Below are 16,730 nucleotides of genomic sequence, written 5' to 3'. Positions count from 1 at the left end.
TGTATTTACATTAAAGATAAAAAACACTAGGGGCTCCTGGGTGGCTCAGTCAGTTAAGCGTCCAACTTCGGCTCAGGTCATGATCTAATGGTTCATGGGTTTGAGCCCGGTGTTGGGCTCTGTGCTGACAACTAGCTCAGAGCCTGGAGCCTGTTTCAGATTCTGTGTCTCCCTCTCTCTCTGACTCTCCCCTGCTCATGCTGTCTCTCTCTCAGAAATAAATATAACATTAAAAATAAATAAATAGATAGATAGATAGATAAATGTGTATGTAATTAATAGTCTCAAAATATAACAAACAAAATTGACAAAAATTTAAAAGAAGAAATAAATGAATCCACAATTGTTTTAGGAGATTTTAACACATTCCTCTAAGTAGTCAATGGAACAAGTTGACAAAAATTAGTTAGAACATAGTTCTAAACAATTGACTATCAAACTTAATTTCTTGACCTCCTTGATATTTCAAAAGACTGCATTCAACAAATTCAGAACACACATTATTTTAAACCTTCATCAATATTGACCATATGGTGGGCCATAAAGCAAGTCTCAACAATACAAAATATGTTCTTTGAATACAGTAGAATTAAGCCAGAAATCAATAACAAAGCATAATAAAAAAAATTCAAATGCTTGAGAATTGAGCAAGACATTTTTTGAGCAATATATTTCTAAACAGCCCATTGATCAGCAACTAAATCAAAAGGAAAATCAGATAATATTTGAAATAAATGATGAATATGTGACATGCCAAAAATTGTGAGATGCACATAAATCATGCTAACAGAGAAACTTACAGTATGAATGAGATACATTAGAAAAGATGAAAGATAAAATTGAATAACTTAGGTGTCCATCTCAAAGCGCTGGACAAAGCGCAACGTGAGCTCAATAAAGGGAGAAGGAAATAAGCAACAAAATGGAAGCAGAAAATAGTAAAACAGAAAAAAAGTACAATGAAGAGAACAAACACATATAATGTATATGTGTTGATAATTATTAATATATAATAATAATTACCAATATTAAAAATAAGGGAGACTTCACTACAGATATTATAGATATGAAAAAATGAATGGATAGTATAACCAACTCTTGAAAATTTAGACGAAATGAAAAACTTCCTAGAAAAATACAATAAACCATACCTGACTCAAGAAGAAGTAAAAATTAGCAATTAAAAAAAAATATATAAAGACTATCTCACAAAAGGAATTCTAGACCCAGGTGACACTACTGCTAAGTTTTCCAGACACTTAAGGAAAAATAACATTAATCTTATATCATCTTTCCCAGAAAATAAAAAAGATTAATTTTTCCTAACTTACTTATGACAATAGCCTGAGAACAAAATCCACATCACAAGAAAGAAAAATTAAAGGCTAATATCCCTAATGGCAATAAGTGCAAAGTAAGAAAAAAAACAAACAAGATGTAAAGTTAAGTATTCCAAATCACACAGAAAGTAATTAATGTAATTAACCACACAAAAAGAATAAAGGATAAAAAAATTGCAAATTATTATTGGATGCAGAAAAAGTATTTGATAATATTAAACACCTCTATATGATTTCTAAATTTTATTTTATTTTTTTAAGTTTTATTTATTTAAGTAATCTCTACACCCCATGTGGAGTTCAAATTCATGACCCCACGATCAAGCATCACACACTCCTCTGACTGACCCAGCCAGGCCACCCAATTTCTAAATTTTTAAAAAGCTCTTTGCAAATTAGGAATAGATTGGAATGGAATTTCCTTAATCTGATAAAACATTATCTGCAAAATAAAACAAAAACAGAAATCATTATATCACATGGTAAAATACTGAAAGTTTTCCTCTAGATATCAGAAATAGGGTGTTTCAATTTGACCCTGAACCAGAAGTCTGAGCAAATTTAATAAGGTGAGGGGAAAAAATAAATACAAAATGAAAAAAAAGGAAAAAATATAAGAGATGTAAACATGGGAAAAGAAATAAAACTGCCATTCCTTCTAAAGACACGTTGTCTAAGTGAGAGATTCAAAAGGATGTACAAGTATCAAAATTAAGAAGTGATTTCAATAATCCCACTGGATACAAGGTCTCCAAACAAATGCAGTTACGTTTCTATATCCCAGGGTCAAATAATTAAAAATGAAAATTTAGAAATTACGTCATTTTAACAAAATTTAAAAAATCAACTCTACAGGGTTGCATCTAACAAAACTGTGCGAGACCTCCACAGAGAGAAGTACAAAATATTAAGAGAAATGAAAAGAAACAAATGGAAGCATATATCATAGTTGTGTATGAGAAGACTCAAATTTTTAATGATATTCTACTCAAATTGATCAAGTTCAATTAAATCCCAACTGAAATTCTGAAAAAATTTTATGAAAATTACAAGCTGATTCTAAAACTCTTAGCCATAAAAAGGCCCAAGAATAGCCATCACAACACTGAAGGACAACAACAAAGTTGGAAGATTTAAAGTAATGGGTACCAAGTATGGTACCAATTTACCATAAATCAAAATTATTAAGAGAATATAGTCTTGGCACAAGAAAGAACAAAAAAGACCTTTGGAACAGAGAAGAAAGTGTACAAACTACCTACACATACACAGATACTTAAGACAACAGTTATACCACAGAGCTATGGGGAAATAACAGACATCAATGGAAAATACATACTTCTAAAAGGGCTCATCCTTTTTTGTCTTTGTTTTTTAAGTTTATTTATTTTGGGAAAGAGAGAAAGCACAAGTTGGGGAGGGTCCGAGACAGAGAAGAGAGAGAATCCCAAGCGGACTTAACACTGTCAGGCTGATGTGGGGCTCGAATTCATGAACCATGAGATCATGACCTGAACCGAAGTTGGATGCTCAACTGACTGTGCCACCCAGGCTCCCCTCCCTTGTTAATTATCAAGGAAAAAATAACCAAAATCATAACAAGATATCACAACATACCCACCAAAATGGCTAAAATGAAAAAGACTGACAATGCCAAATGCCACTGAGGATACCGAACAACTTAATACTCATACGTTACTAGTGGGAGTATATATTTGTTCAACCACTTTGGAAAACTGCTTGGCAATCTATACTAAATGTGAACTTAGATAACATGTACTACCCAAAAATTCCACTCTTAGATACATACCCATCATAAATCATATATATATATGACATAATGTGTGTATATATATATAGATGAATATATACACAGAGACATGCAAAAATGTTTATGGCAGCCATACTCGAAATTGCTAAATACCAAAATCATCCAAATGCCCAATAATAGCAGAATTGATAAATTGTGGTATAACCACTGAATAAGTATTATAGCAACAATAAATAATGAATTATTACTACATACAATAACATAAATGAATCTAGCTATATAAACCAAACAAGCTTGACTCTATAGAGTACTCTTTAAATCCATTAAAATAAAAGTCAAAAATAGGCAAAAAGTAACCTATAATAATACTTGCACAGACAATGGCTGCGTTTGAGGTAGATAATGGGTATAGATTAGAAGGGAGAAAGAGGGGCCATGGTGCTGGGAATGTTCTATTACCTGATCTGTTGGTTACATGAGCTTGTTCACTTCATGCTTTGTGTACTTTACTGAAAAGTTAATTTTAAAAAACAAAAGAATTTCTGGGGTTTATTTTTGAGAGAGACAGAGACAGCATGAGCAGGGAGGGGCAGAGAGAGACAGGGAGAAAAAGAATCCCAAGCAGGCTCCACACTGTCAGCACAGAGCCCAATGCAGGGCTCAAAGCCATGAAACCATGAGATCATGGCCTGAGCTGAAACCAAGAGTCAGACACCTAACTGACTGAGCCACCCATAGACCCCTTAAAAAATAAAATATTAAAAAAATATATGGCTTTGGAGTCAGAGAATCCTAGGTTCCAATCTCAGCTCTGCCACATCCTAGCTGTGTAACCTTGGACAAGTCACTGAACCCTTCCAAATTTTAGACTTGTTTTCTGTGAATAGAGTATAGTAGTCAGATCTACTTCTTAGGAATATTATGCACACTAAGATAGGCTGCCAATAAACACGTTAAAAATGGCAGTAGTAGAAGCTGGTAATGGCAGTACTCATAGCATGTTTTGGGGAAGCAAGAGCAGAATGGGAAAAGAAACCAGGGAGAAACAAAGAGGCACTGAGCAGACGCTCAGCTCAGTTCAAAGTTCCCCCAGCAGGGCTGGGTCTCCAGCTCATGCCCATTGGCGGCAGCATCAGTGATCCTCCCGTAATCCTTTTACATCTTCTACTTTCATAATCGACATTCTTGGAAGCAATAAATTTCTGTTCTCTAAGTTGCTTCGGGAAGTTTAATCTGTCAAAGTCCACTAACAGTTCTTGTTACTCAGGGTGCTCCATCTTGTTTCTCTGGTCCTGACTATTAGAGGCATCTGTTCCCACTGTTTGCTTTTGCTGGGTCATAGCATATAACCCTGCAGCCTTCTTTGTATAAGGCTCAGGGCAAAGCAGGGGCCAGTGGCCTCTGCCTTCTGTTATCTCTCAAGAACTTCTTGTGAGCACAGAAGTTGAGGCTATCTAACCCATGCGGTGATTCATAGCGCAATTATATATACAAATAGAAAGCATACTGTAAAGTATACTCATCAAGGGCACAAGATCTGAAGCTGTAATGTCAGGGTTTGATTCCTAATTCTGTCCCTTATGAACTGTGGAACCCTGGGCAAGTCACTTAATCTCCAGTTTTCTCAGCTGTAAAATGTCAATAAACACAGTCCACAGGGCATAGGATTTCCATGACAATTTAATGAGTTCACAATGTAAACCTCTAAGAACAGCGCCCTGCACGTAAAATATATTACCTAAGGGATAGCTATTATTCTTATAAGTCAGCAAGTTACCAGCAACATAAACACCTTGAAAAGTCAAAACAGCCCTAAAAACTATACTTAAGACTACCTTTATTTATTTATTAATGGAGGCCCTACACAGTGTCGGTCAAACTCCTGGCAGTCCTCCTGTTCAGCCTCCCCATGCTCAGAGCACCCTTGGCCCACTGAACTACTCACAGGTCCCCAAATGTGCCACACCACCTTGTCTCCCTGCCAGCCATTCCTGTCTCAAAATCCATCTCGGGATCCTCTTTTCCATAGAGCTTTCCCTGATCCCACCAGGCACAGCATACTCCCTCGTTCCTCTGTATACCCACCTCTTAGAATATGAACCACACGAGACTGCAGTCCATTTTAGCTTCCCCAAAGAGACTGTGACCTCCAATGGTGTGACAATGCTTTCTTCATCGTCTTCTTACCTAAAGCCTACAAGGGCACCTGGCACACAGCACAAACCCAACAAGATTAAGAAAGCTAAAGCACATTCAAGTTCTTTCTCCTTGGGTGGGTGGCTCAGTCGACTAAGCATCTGACTTTGGCTCAGGTCATGGTCTCAAGGTTTCTGAGTTCAAGCCCCACATCAGGCTCTGAGCTGCCAGTGCAGAGCCTGCTTCAGATTCTCTGTCTCCCTCTCTCTCTCTGCCCCTCCCCTGCTTGTTCATGCTCTCTTGCGCTCTCTCTCTCTGGCTCGCTCTCTCTCTCTCTCAAAAATAAATAAACATTTAAAAATTTTCTTTCTCCTAGTTCAAAAACTTTGGGTACAGAGATAAGGATGGAGACAAGAAATGTCAGTTGCTTGGTAAACAAGACACAGATAATAAGCATACAAGCATTTCTTTATTTCCTTCTTCCAAACATCTTTTGAGTGATAAACCAACAAGAAAAAAATGAGTGCACAAGTTTATAATTTGAGAAACGAGCATGAGAAAGATGAGGTCATTCCATGTATAATCAGAAAATAAGCATGACTCTCTAGTCAACTTTCTTACCCTATTGCCCATGTAATTAAATACGGTTGTAATTTAATCATGTTTACTGTTACTTCATGCTCACAACAAAGATTTCTCTCTCCTTTCTTAAATGTGTGCAGATGATCCTATTCCCAGGAGCATCAAAGAACAGAGTTTAATAACGAAATGTTGAAAACAACCAAAATTTAGAAGGAAGTTAATCTGACACATTCAATGATATGCATAATCATCATTGTGCTGCATGGTAATTAGGTAGAAGCGATAAATAGTTCCCTTAAAAGTCTGTAATGAATATTGCTCTTACATTGTCAAACTGAACATTTCAGGAGTCAGCTGCAGGGAAGCCTATTCCTATAACAAATACTGGCTCCCAATCGTCACTGCACACAACAATCATCAGGAGAGATTTTATAAATCCTGATGCCCAGGGCGCTCACCTCAAACCAATTTAATAGGACTCCCTGGTGGCTGAACCTCAAGCATCAGTATTTTTTTAACATTCCCCAGGTGATCACAATGTGCACTTAAGGGTAAGAATAACAGCTGTAAACAAGAAAACGCAAGGGAGCTTGAAATTGTCCTTTCCCTCGATTCCCACTGCACTGGGAACAAGCCTCCACTGAAGGCTCATTGAGCAATCAAACAATTACTATCAAGTAATTAACAATGATTGATTGACTGATTAACAATAATCAATTAATGTTTGTCCCCGGACTTTTCCATATCTTATTCTCCGCTGCAATATTACAAATAAATACAAAAATGAGGAAATCATTACTCCCCTTTCCCTTCTCCCTGGAAACCATATTGAACCTGAAACATGGCCAAGCCAGCCCAGTGGGGCAATACTGTCAAGTCAGCCCCAAGATTCTGGACTTCATTTTTAATTGCAGCAAAATATATGTTATACAAACTGTACCATTTTAACCATTTTTAAGGGTATAACACAGTGGCATTAAGTATATTCCCATTGTTCTGCAATTATCATCACCATTCATCTCCAGAACTTTTTTGTCTTCCCAAACTGAAACTCTGTACCCATTCAACAATAACTCCAATTCTCTGTTCTTCCCAGCTCCTGGAAGCCTCCAACACTGCTTTATGTCTCTACAAATTTGACCACTCTAGGTATGCCATATAAGTGGATTAATACAGTATTTGTCATTTTGGGTCTGACTTACTCACTTGGCATAATGTCTTCAAGGTTCATTCATGTTGTACCATGAAAAAGGAAGGAATTTTTTTATCCATTCATCCATCAGTGAACATTTGGGTTGTCTCCACATTTCGGCTACTATAAACAGCTCACAACATGCTGCTAGGAACACACGTGTACAAGACTCTGGATTTTTTTATACCTGGCTTTACATACCCAGCATGGCCAACATTCTTACCCAGGGAATCTCACACCAAGAAAACGCAAGGGCCTAGTGTAGTGTGCAGAATTCTAAGATGGCCCCATGGTCTTCATCCCCTGGTGTCAAGCCTTGTATAATCCCCAGCCCTTGAGTGTGACAGAACCTGTGATTTGCTCCTGGCCAACAGAATATGGCAACAGTGATGGGAAGCGTCGGCCCATGTGTGTAACATATGATTTCATCTTGGTCATCTGTAAAGAGATTCTCCAACTGTCCCTGAAGAAATGACCTGCCATGCTGTGAACAGGCCTGGGGAAAAGAATATGGCTGGGACCTCTGGGTAGGCACTAGGAGCTGAGAGCAGCCTCTGCTGACAGCCAGCAAGACAATGGGGACCTCACTCCTACAACCACATGGAACTGAATTCTGCCACAGTCACGGGAACTTGGAGGAGGACTTCTGCTAGAAAGCTCTCAAAAGGAGCTTTTGAGACAGACAGCTCCCTCTTTGACTACAGTCTTATGAAACCCTGAGTAGATGACCTAATTGCTGTGCCTAACCTCCTGACCCACGAAACTCTGAGACACAAATATGTGTTGTTTAAGCTACTAGGTTTGTAAGTAGAAAACTAATACGCCTTGGTTTCTCTGAGTTTCTATTACCTATTCACTTTTTACCTCCCTTTTCCTCACCCTATCTGGAAAGAAGGGACTAGAAGCTACAGATCTTTCTTTACTTCCGATTTCCCAGAGCCTGATCTATAAACCCCAAAAAGATGATCAAAACTGCTGCTTGAAATGTACCAATTAAAATTAATTTGACATGACAAACATATACTCCTGGAAGGACTGAGTGGAACTGAGAGTTCCTGATCACTCACATTTTACTATGAATTATATGCAAGATATCCTCTGTCCATTCCTGGCTATAGGTCCCAAAGGAAAACAAAATAAAAACAAACAAACAAACCTGTCAAACAAGACTGCACTAAAATATCTACAACTAACAAATAATTCAAAGGAGAGTCAACAAGGAGAGGAGGAGACAAATCATTTTAAAATGAGATTTTAAGAAAAGGAAACAGTTTTAACCAAAGGATAAATACAAGAAATGTATCTTTCATAGAGAAGGGACTTCCAAAAAGAGTCTAAAAACTGAAATGCTTTATCCTTGGCTTCACATATTTTCCCTTTCTTGATAATTCTATTGCAGTTTAAACCCTAGAAAAGTCAGGTGACGAGAGCAGAGCTGCTCATGCTTCCCGAAAGAAAAGGGAGGCTCCCCTCGAAGCTGACTCATTAGGAGGCAAAGGTCAATGGCAATGCTTCCCTCTGATTCAACAAGCACTGAGGGAAAAAAAAAATCACTTTTCTTGACTATACTATTTCTACTATAATCTTCCTGTGAATCTAGCAAAGAAATGGGTAGTGTCCAGAAAGGCATGCAATGTCTGTAAGAAGAAACTGGGTCAGAAAAGAGCAGCCCATTTCAGAAGACACTTAGAAGATGTAAATGAGGGGCACTGGAGGCTCCTGCTCAGGTTTTCAAGACAGTGGTTCAAGACGAGCACTGCTAAATTCATCTGGAGGAGCTTATGTGGAGCCAAGCAGACCCACAAACTACTATAAATATTGTATAAACTAATATGATAGCAAGCAAAATAAAATAAGTATAGGTTTCAGAGTGGCTCTGATTGAGTAGCAGATGTCCTGACATCGAGATGAGGCTACACAGCTTTACACTACTAATGGTGACCATGGGCTACTTACGTATGCCTGCTAAGCCTCAGACGATGATTCTTAGGTGGCAGGTTTCCTGTGAAAATAGATGAGGTTAACTCTAACCTCGGTCATAGGGCAGTGTGTCTGGCCTGTGACAGCTACTTGAAATTGGTAGTGGTGGCCACAGACTACTCTCACACTGAGAATGGAGGACAATTAGGAGGGAACAAAAAAAAGGATACATGAGGGGCACCGGGGTGGCCCAGTCGGTTAAGCATCTGACTTCAGCTCAGGTCATGATCTTGTGGTTTGTGGGTTCGAGCCCCGCATCAGGCTCTGTGCTGACAGCTCAGAGCCTGGAGCCTGCTTTGGATTCTGTGTCTCCCTTTCTCTCTGCCCATCATCCCCTGCTCATGCTCTCTCTCTCTCAAAAATGAATGAGCATTAAAAAGAATTTATAAAAGTATATGTGAAAGAAATGGGGGAGAGGAGACAGAAAGACATACAGAAAAAGGAAGCAAAAGAGGAAGAAGAACAAAATTAAAGAATGAGCTTCACTGATTAAGAAATTCAATATTCAATAAATATTTGTTGAATTGAATGTGTTAACCCGAAGGACTAAGGGAAGTCTTGGACAGTACACAGCTGCTAGCCAAGGCTACTGGTCTTTGGGTGGTATATCTACTAAGACTATCAGGCAACAGACCATGAGATGAGGGGTGGCTTGGAGTCAGCTGGCACTTACACGAGCGCTTGGACTCTTGACTGTTCGCAACAATGAGACCTCGAGCGTCCTGTGTGTTCTGAGGCTTAATGAAACATTTTTCCTAACACCTGGCAACTGGCAGACTGGCAGATTTGAGGATCAAACGAGAAGTACCCAAGACGGGCTATGAACCAAGCAGATCATCTCAGAAGCTGCAAGAGAGTCTGAGTGTGGGTGCACAGTGAGAAGGAGCCCAGGGCCTTTGGCTCCTAGACAGAAAGAAGGAAAGTCAGAAGTAGGAAGTGAGAGGGATTGGGGCCAGGACTCAGAAAGTCTGCCCAAATCTACTTAGCTTCACCTAATTCTAGGCAAGTTCCTCAACTTGCCTGCGCTCCTTACCTCTCCTCTTTTTTTTTTTTCAGCACCACCATCCCCCACTTTCCCTTCACACACACCCTCAAGGGGAGCCATTCACACTGCAGGCTGCACTTTCTGTACAAGCCACGCACACCATGGTAGAGAACACACACTGGGCAACAGGCAGACACAGACTTAAAACCTGGTTCAAGGAACTACCAACACCGGGACCTTGAGCAAATGGTTGAATGACTCTGAACTTTCATTTCATCTTCTTTGGTGCAATGGGAAAGCAACACTCCCCTGATTAGGCAAGTGTCCGGCTTCCATGAGATAACATCAAGAACACAACAGACATCCAGTTCACTAGCAATGGTTTTCTTACCTCATCCTTGACTGGGGTGTCTAAATGCACACCATTGTTGTAGAACAGAACCTCCGTTCTCAAACATTCTGACAACTTTCATCAGACACGTCACCCCACTGCCTTCACCCACATATCAGATCACCACATAATTGGACTTTTCTCTTCTTTCTTTCCTTACATAGGGAGTTTCATTTTCTGCTTTTCAGAAGACTTGAGTTAAGGCAATAGTATTTATAAACATACACACAATTTTTTTAACTATCCAACTGATTATTAAAAGTCTGTATATATGTCCTTTAAAATCTTAAGGGGCACCTGGGTGGCTCAGTCGGTTGAGTGTCCAGCTTCAGCTCAGTCATGATCTCACAGTTTGTGGGTTTGAGCCCCACGTCGGGCTCTCTGCTGACAGCTCAGAGCCTAGAGCCTGTTTCAGATTCTGTCTCCCTCTCTCTCTGACCCTCCCCTGCTCACGCTGTCTCTCTCTCTCAGAAATAAATAAAACATTAAAAAAATTAATAAAATCTTTAATAATCTATTGGTGTGAAACCCAGACCGGAACCTCTCAAAAAGCATCTAAATCGCTATTTCGTGGAAGTTAAAAAAAAAAGTTTCTTTCTCTCCCACAGACAGGAAGATTTTCCTCTACTGCAAACTGAGAAGAGGGCAGCACTTTCTGGAAGCATAATTTTCAGGGAGAAATAACAACAGCCAGAAGCTGTTTGTAATCATACCAAAAAAAAAAAAAAAAAGCATTAGAAGAGCATCTATTTCTAATTATATATTTACCTCTTCATAAGGCTTCCAACTAAAATGTAATTCTCATCTTGGAAAAGTGGTAGAGAGGAGTCGTTGGAACAGACTTGAGACAGCAGATGTTCTGGTTTTGAATCCTCGTTCTGATATTAAAAGCTGTGTAATCTTGGGCAAGTAATTGAACTTTGCATGTCTCAAGTTTCCTCATATATAGAACAGGGGTGAAAATAATCCTATCTATCATATAGGTTTGTGGTGAGAATTAAATAATCCAGTATTTGTGAAGCATTCAGAATGGTGCCTGGCACACAATTACTGATATAGAAATATAGAAATTATTACTAATCTTAGTTATTCCATACAAACACACCTGTCCAATAAAGGAGCTACATTTCCATAATGCACATTCAAGTGCTCGCCTTGCTTCACAAAGGAAACACAAATAACAACCATACTCTTCCTCTACCCCTTGATGTAGATCTTATTTAAATGGATGACTCACGAGCATTTTCCACTTTTACCTATTCTGCTCCTGGGGTGGGAGTGACAAAAGAAACTAATTGTCCTTCCTAAAACTACAGTCAACATCTGAAGTCAGACGGCAAGTCTTTGTTTTATCTTTCCTTTTCAGGGAAGAACAATAGTTTCAAATGATAGTTTTTGCGTTCCTAGCGAAAGGCAGTCATACTAGCAACTTGCCAGATGTCTCTGATTAATTTGCCTGTGTTCCACCAGACATTCAGCATGAGCTTGTAATTTTGCTCTGCCAATGCTGAAGTTTGCTAAACAATGTCTACATAAACGGAAAATTTAATTTCGGTGAAAAGCCTGACCTCTTAATACATAGTTGTCTTGGTACTCAAGACAGGTCAGACATGGACAGAGATGCTCTCTGGACTCTTCCTCACCCTCCTTGGCCAGTGATATTCAGTTCTCAGCCTTGGGAAGCACCATACTCATTTGGGAACCCATTCATATCCCTTATGGATATCACAGTCTGTGCTATCAGGTGGATCAATCCCATTCCCTATATCCTTTCCACACAGGCTCTAGCTCTGAGGATCCAGCCCTTGGTGAACACTGATGCAATAGATAAGTGCTGCTCAACTCTGCTTGGAAGAAGCCAGGAAGCACCACTATTCTTCCCACCAATCCATAGGGCATATCAAAATAAATCAGACTGGTACCCAAACTGGCCTGACTTGAGGCCTTTGAGTTTTGTGGGGAGTTCTAAGAACACTAGGATTGTAAGGTTAAAAAACTGGTTTCAAGGTCAAGAATCTTGGATTCTAATCTTAGCACTGTCACTTACCGTGGCATATTTGGCAACTCCCCAGCACCTGTTTCCCCCCTTCTCCAGGAAAAGGGGTAGTGTGAAACAATCTCTAAGGCTCTTCTAGCTCTAAATTGTCTGCTGGTTACCATAATAAATTTAAATCAGAGATCGGAGCATTTGACATACTGGAGTGCTCTGACTCATCATGATTTATGACACCTCGGTAAGGCTGAATATCTGTAATAAAAACAATCTACGTGCCCACATAGTTGCATGCCTCAGACAATCAAACATGGTCAGTGGGTACAAAGCCAAGTCACTACAAACGACAATGATATGCTGCTGGTTCAGTGCAGTTTAAGAGTGACCGCCCCCCCCCCATTGTGTCCACCTCAACCTGACAGGTACATTCTCATTTTCTCTGGCTTTTGCCCTAAAACTGAACACAGGTCCTATGTTGTCTTTATAGTATTCCCAAAGTTCTCTAGGTCATAACTCCCATCTCAGAAGATAGCAGCTCCAGTCAAAAATGCATATCCACTTCCAAAGAAGATATGCGAATGGCCATCAAACACAAGCAGAGATGCTCAACATCACTAATCACCAGAGAAATGTAAATCAAAACCACAATGAGATATCACCTCATACCTGCTAAAATGGCTGGTATCAAAAAGACAAGAAATAACAAGTGTTGGTAAGGATGTAGAGAAAAGGGAACCCCCAGGCACTGTTCGTGGGAATGTAAACTGGTACAACCACTATGGAAAACAGTATGGAGGTTCCACAGACAATTAGAAATAGCATACAATCAAGTGTCACACTACTGGGTATTGACCAAAAATGAAAATACTAATTTGAAAATATATACACACCATTATGTTTACTGCAGCATTATTCATAATAGCCAATATTGAAAGCAAACTGAGTGTCCATCAATAGATGAATAAATAAAGAAGGGGTGTGTGTGTGTGTGTGTGCATGTGCGCGTGTGCGTGTGCACAGTGGAATATTAATCTCATAAAAAAGAATGAGATTTTGTCATTTGTGACAACATAGGTGGAAACTAGAGGGGATGGTGATAAGTGAAATAAGTCAACAGAAAGACAAATACTAAATAATTTCAGTTATACGTAGAATCTAAAATACAAAGCAGAACAAACAAACTGAAACAGGCCCTAAATATAAAGAACAAACTGGTAGTTGCCAGAAACGAGGGAACTGGGGGACAGGTGAAGGAGAGTGGGAGGTATAGGCTTCCAGTCATAGAACGCGTAAGTCGCAGGAATGAAAGGTGCAGCACAGAGAATATAGTCAATGGCATTGTAATAGCATTGTGTGGTGATAGATGGCAGCTACACTTGTGGTGAGCATGGCACTACTTATAGAACCTGAGGCACAAACCAATCAATGAAAAAAAGTGATTCCTAAATTCTAATTAATTTTTCAATTTAGAAGCACAAGGCTCTATGAAAGTATATGTGGAATATTAGGGCAGAAATGATCTAGTTTGGTCTCTTCAGGACTTAATCATTAAAAAACCATTAGCCTCTTTCTTCATCATGACCTCAATGTAGACTTTAATCCATCTGGCTCCCTTTTATGATGAGGGGAATCATTACTAATGCTTATTCAAGAGCTCTAATGTCTTCCCTCCTGTCTCCCTCTCACTATAGATAGGTGGTTTGGCCCAGAAATTGTACCTAACTACTGACTTTCTTTTCCTGGTTATAATAGAACCAAAAAAGAAATACAAAGAAACACACTCATCTTGGATTGTTGAGATAAACAACTAGGAGAATGGTTTCTATCTCAAGATGGGCAACTCTTTGGGACAAAACAAATGAACAAAATTTTTGCTCAAGAGAAATCTGGTGGAACATGTAGGGAGAGGGTCAAAGCAGATGATTTACTATCAAATTCTTTCATGCTTCTTTCAGATATACAAGAACATTTCTATTTGAATGATTTTTGTGGATAAATAATATATTGTGCTTAAATATATATAGCAATATAATACAATATAATACATAATATTTAATATTATCTATATACGCATATATCTCTGTTATATCAAAAAAAAACACTAGACGATATCCAATTTTTGAAGCACAAGTCTGTAACATTTATAATTTCTGAATCCACAAATAAATGTTATTTTTGCAAAGGCATTAGATAAGACCTTTCTAAACCAACTAATAATAAAACTCTTGGCTTATAACAAACTCTTCTGAACTCTAACATTCATCAGATTTCTTTCAGCCACAGAGTATTATGATTAATAATCCAGCATGACTTGTTTCCTTAGCAAATATTTATTGATCACTCACTATGTGATTGTCAACAAATTGATGTATTAAACCTCCCTTTGTAATTCTGTTGTCGAAATTAATCATATATTTGTTTAAGTCAGATGTTTTACATTGATTTATATGACTCATGTTTATGAATAAGTTAAAATTTGTTTTAAATTCACAAATCTTGCATTTTCTAAGAGAAACCCAGGCTCAGCCAAGACATTATCAAGGCACCAGGTCTAATTTTAATGAACAAATATTCATTCATTTAAAAATAATGCAGAAATGAGACCCTAACTTGGGATAGTTCCAGTCCATCTTTCCTGTTTAGGAAATTCAACCTTCAGTTAGAAAAGAAATGTACATACACACACACACACACACACACACACACTCACACACAAAGACATGTATGAACACATACGTTCAAGAATGCTGTCATAAACTTTTAATGAATCTTGTAAAAAGTCTTTATTTTCAAACTTAATTCTAACTTTTCATTGTTCCCTCTGCCTGAAATGCCCTTTCCACCTCATCTATGCTTCTTTCCCTCCTTCGGGGCCCAGATAAAAGTCACCTTCTCAGCCAGGCCTTCATGAGAAGACCAATTCTGTTGCCTCCCATCTTTCTCTCCCTCTAATCGCAGACACCCCTACTGTACTGTTGGTCTCCAGCATATCGTGTATCCCAATTATACACATCTCCCTGCTTTTGTGTATACTGTCAATCTCCCCACGAGAAGGCCTCTGTGCCTATAACTCACTAATACACACTTAGCATCTAACACAGCGTCTGGCAGGTGGTAGTACACAGCTTAACCTGTGGGATGAATGAATGGACTCCTCCTCCATGGAGGATCCAACTTATTCCTTTACCATGATGCTTGTCAACTAAGTGCTAGCGAGCAGTTTCTGCTATACGTATTCATAATTCACTGTGATCTGTGTATCCCTTTAAATCCCCTCTTATAGAGAGAGAGGAGGGCAGACATCCTAAGACTACCTCTTCCCTCCCCTACGGTTTTCGAGATCATGGAAATGACTTTCGCAAACCCAGCTCCTCAGTTATACACATCACACACCAAAGTCTGGCTAACGCGCAATTCCTGATTTAAAGAAAAGTTTTGCTTTTCCAAAACAAACCAAGTTTAGAAGTCCCTCTATCCCCAAATCTGAAAGGGTTATTATCTTTTTTCCACTGAGGTGGCCTAAAAAATATCACCCACGTCTTTCATAATCTTAAAGCTACTGGAGTCAAAAAGGTGTGGGAACTTCTTACCTGGAGTCTTTTCTGACTCTTGCTTTCTCGAAAGAAAATTCAGGGGGTTTATTGAGGTCATAGGTTCGGGTGGTAGGCTCAGCAGACACCCCCGCTTTTGCTCCCCTCCTGCTATGGAGGGAGACCAATCCCGAGGCCTTCCGGTGGACCTCAAGAGGCACTTTATCTGGAGAGGCCTGAAGCGGGCTTCCTCCCTGCATGTGCACCACATCCTGAAGCTTGTTCAGCTGGATGCACTTGCTCTGGAGCTCCTCTGTGAGCTCAGCAATGGCCACGGTCTGCTTTGACAGCTGTTCCCGCAGCTCCTTCAAATGGTATTCCCGCTCCTGGATCTCAGCATCCTTCCTCCTCAGCTCCCTCTCCAGCTCTGTCACCTTGCTCCGCAGCGCATGGGTGGTGAGGTTCCCAGAGTGGCCATCTGGATGCTTAGAATGTTTGGGTTTCACCGAACCATTTCCCATTTTGCTCAAGGACCTGAGAGAGGACAGAGAACCGGCAATTACCTCGTGGAGCTTCACCACCCAACAGCCCCCACCACTCCCCGTTCCTATCTGGTTCACAAATAGAAACACAATGGTCATCATTATTTGATAAGCAATAAATTCCCTCTGCATCCAGAAGCAAAGCTATTGACTGCTTTCCCTTATGTCTCCATGAGTTGGCCTTGGATTCTTTCTTCCCTGGCCCTTTGACGGAACAGGAGTCACTCCTAAGCATTTTGCACAAGTGGCCTGAGTTACCCGCTGTTCTCTCTGGTCGTTCTCCCTGCA

General features: G+C 39.5%; 1 protein-coding gene across 2 annotated transcripts in view; it reads right to left on the bottom strand.

The window, feature by feature from the left end:
- The window catches only part of PRKG2 (protein kinase cGMP-dependent 2), a 100,916-nt gene that overhangs the window by 74,316 nt on the left and 9,870 nt on the right, over positions 1–16,730 (bottom strand). Inside the window, exon 2 of one of the 2 annotated variants that reach the window (XM_039220856.1) lies at positions 15,961–16,434. In XM_039220856.1, coding sequence (XP_039076787.1) covers positions 15,961–16,421 — 461 coding nt within the window. In that variant the 5' untranslated portion in view covers positions 16,422–16,434. Of the gene's footprint in view, positions 1–9,674; positions 9,728–15,960; positions 16,435–16,730 lie in introns of those variants that run through there. The other variant, XM_039220857.1, reaches the window with a different exon arrangement.

Source organism: Hyaena hyaena, unplaced genomic scaffold (genome assembly GCF_003009895.1).
Source record: "Hyaena hyaena isolate Hyena2069 unplaced genomic scaffold, ASM300989v1 scaffold_915, whole genome shotgun sequence".
NCBI classification, from domain to species: domain Eukaryota; kingdom Metazoa; phylum Chordata; class Mammalia; order Carnivora; family Hyaenidae; genus Hyaena; species Hyaena hyaena.
Note: the sequence above shows the minus strand (reverse complement) of the source record. Positions and strands in the feature narration are given on the sequence as shown.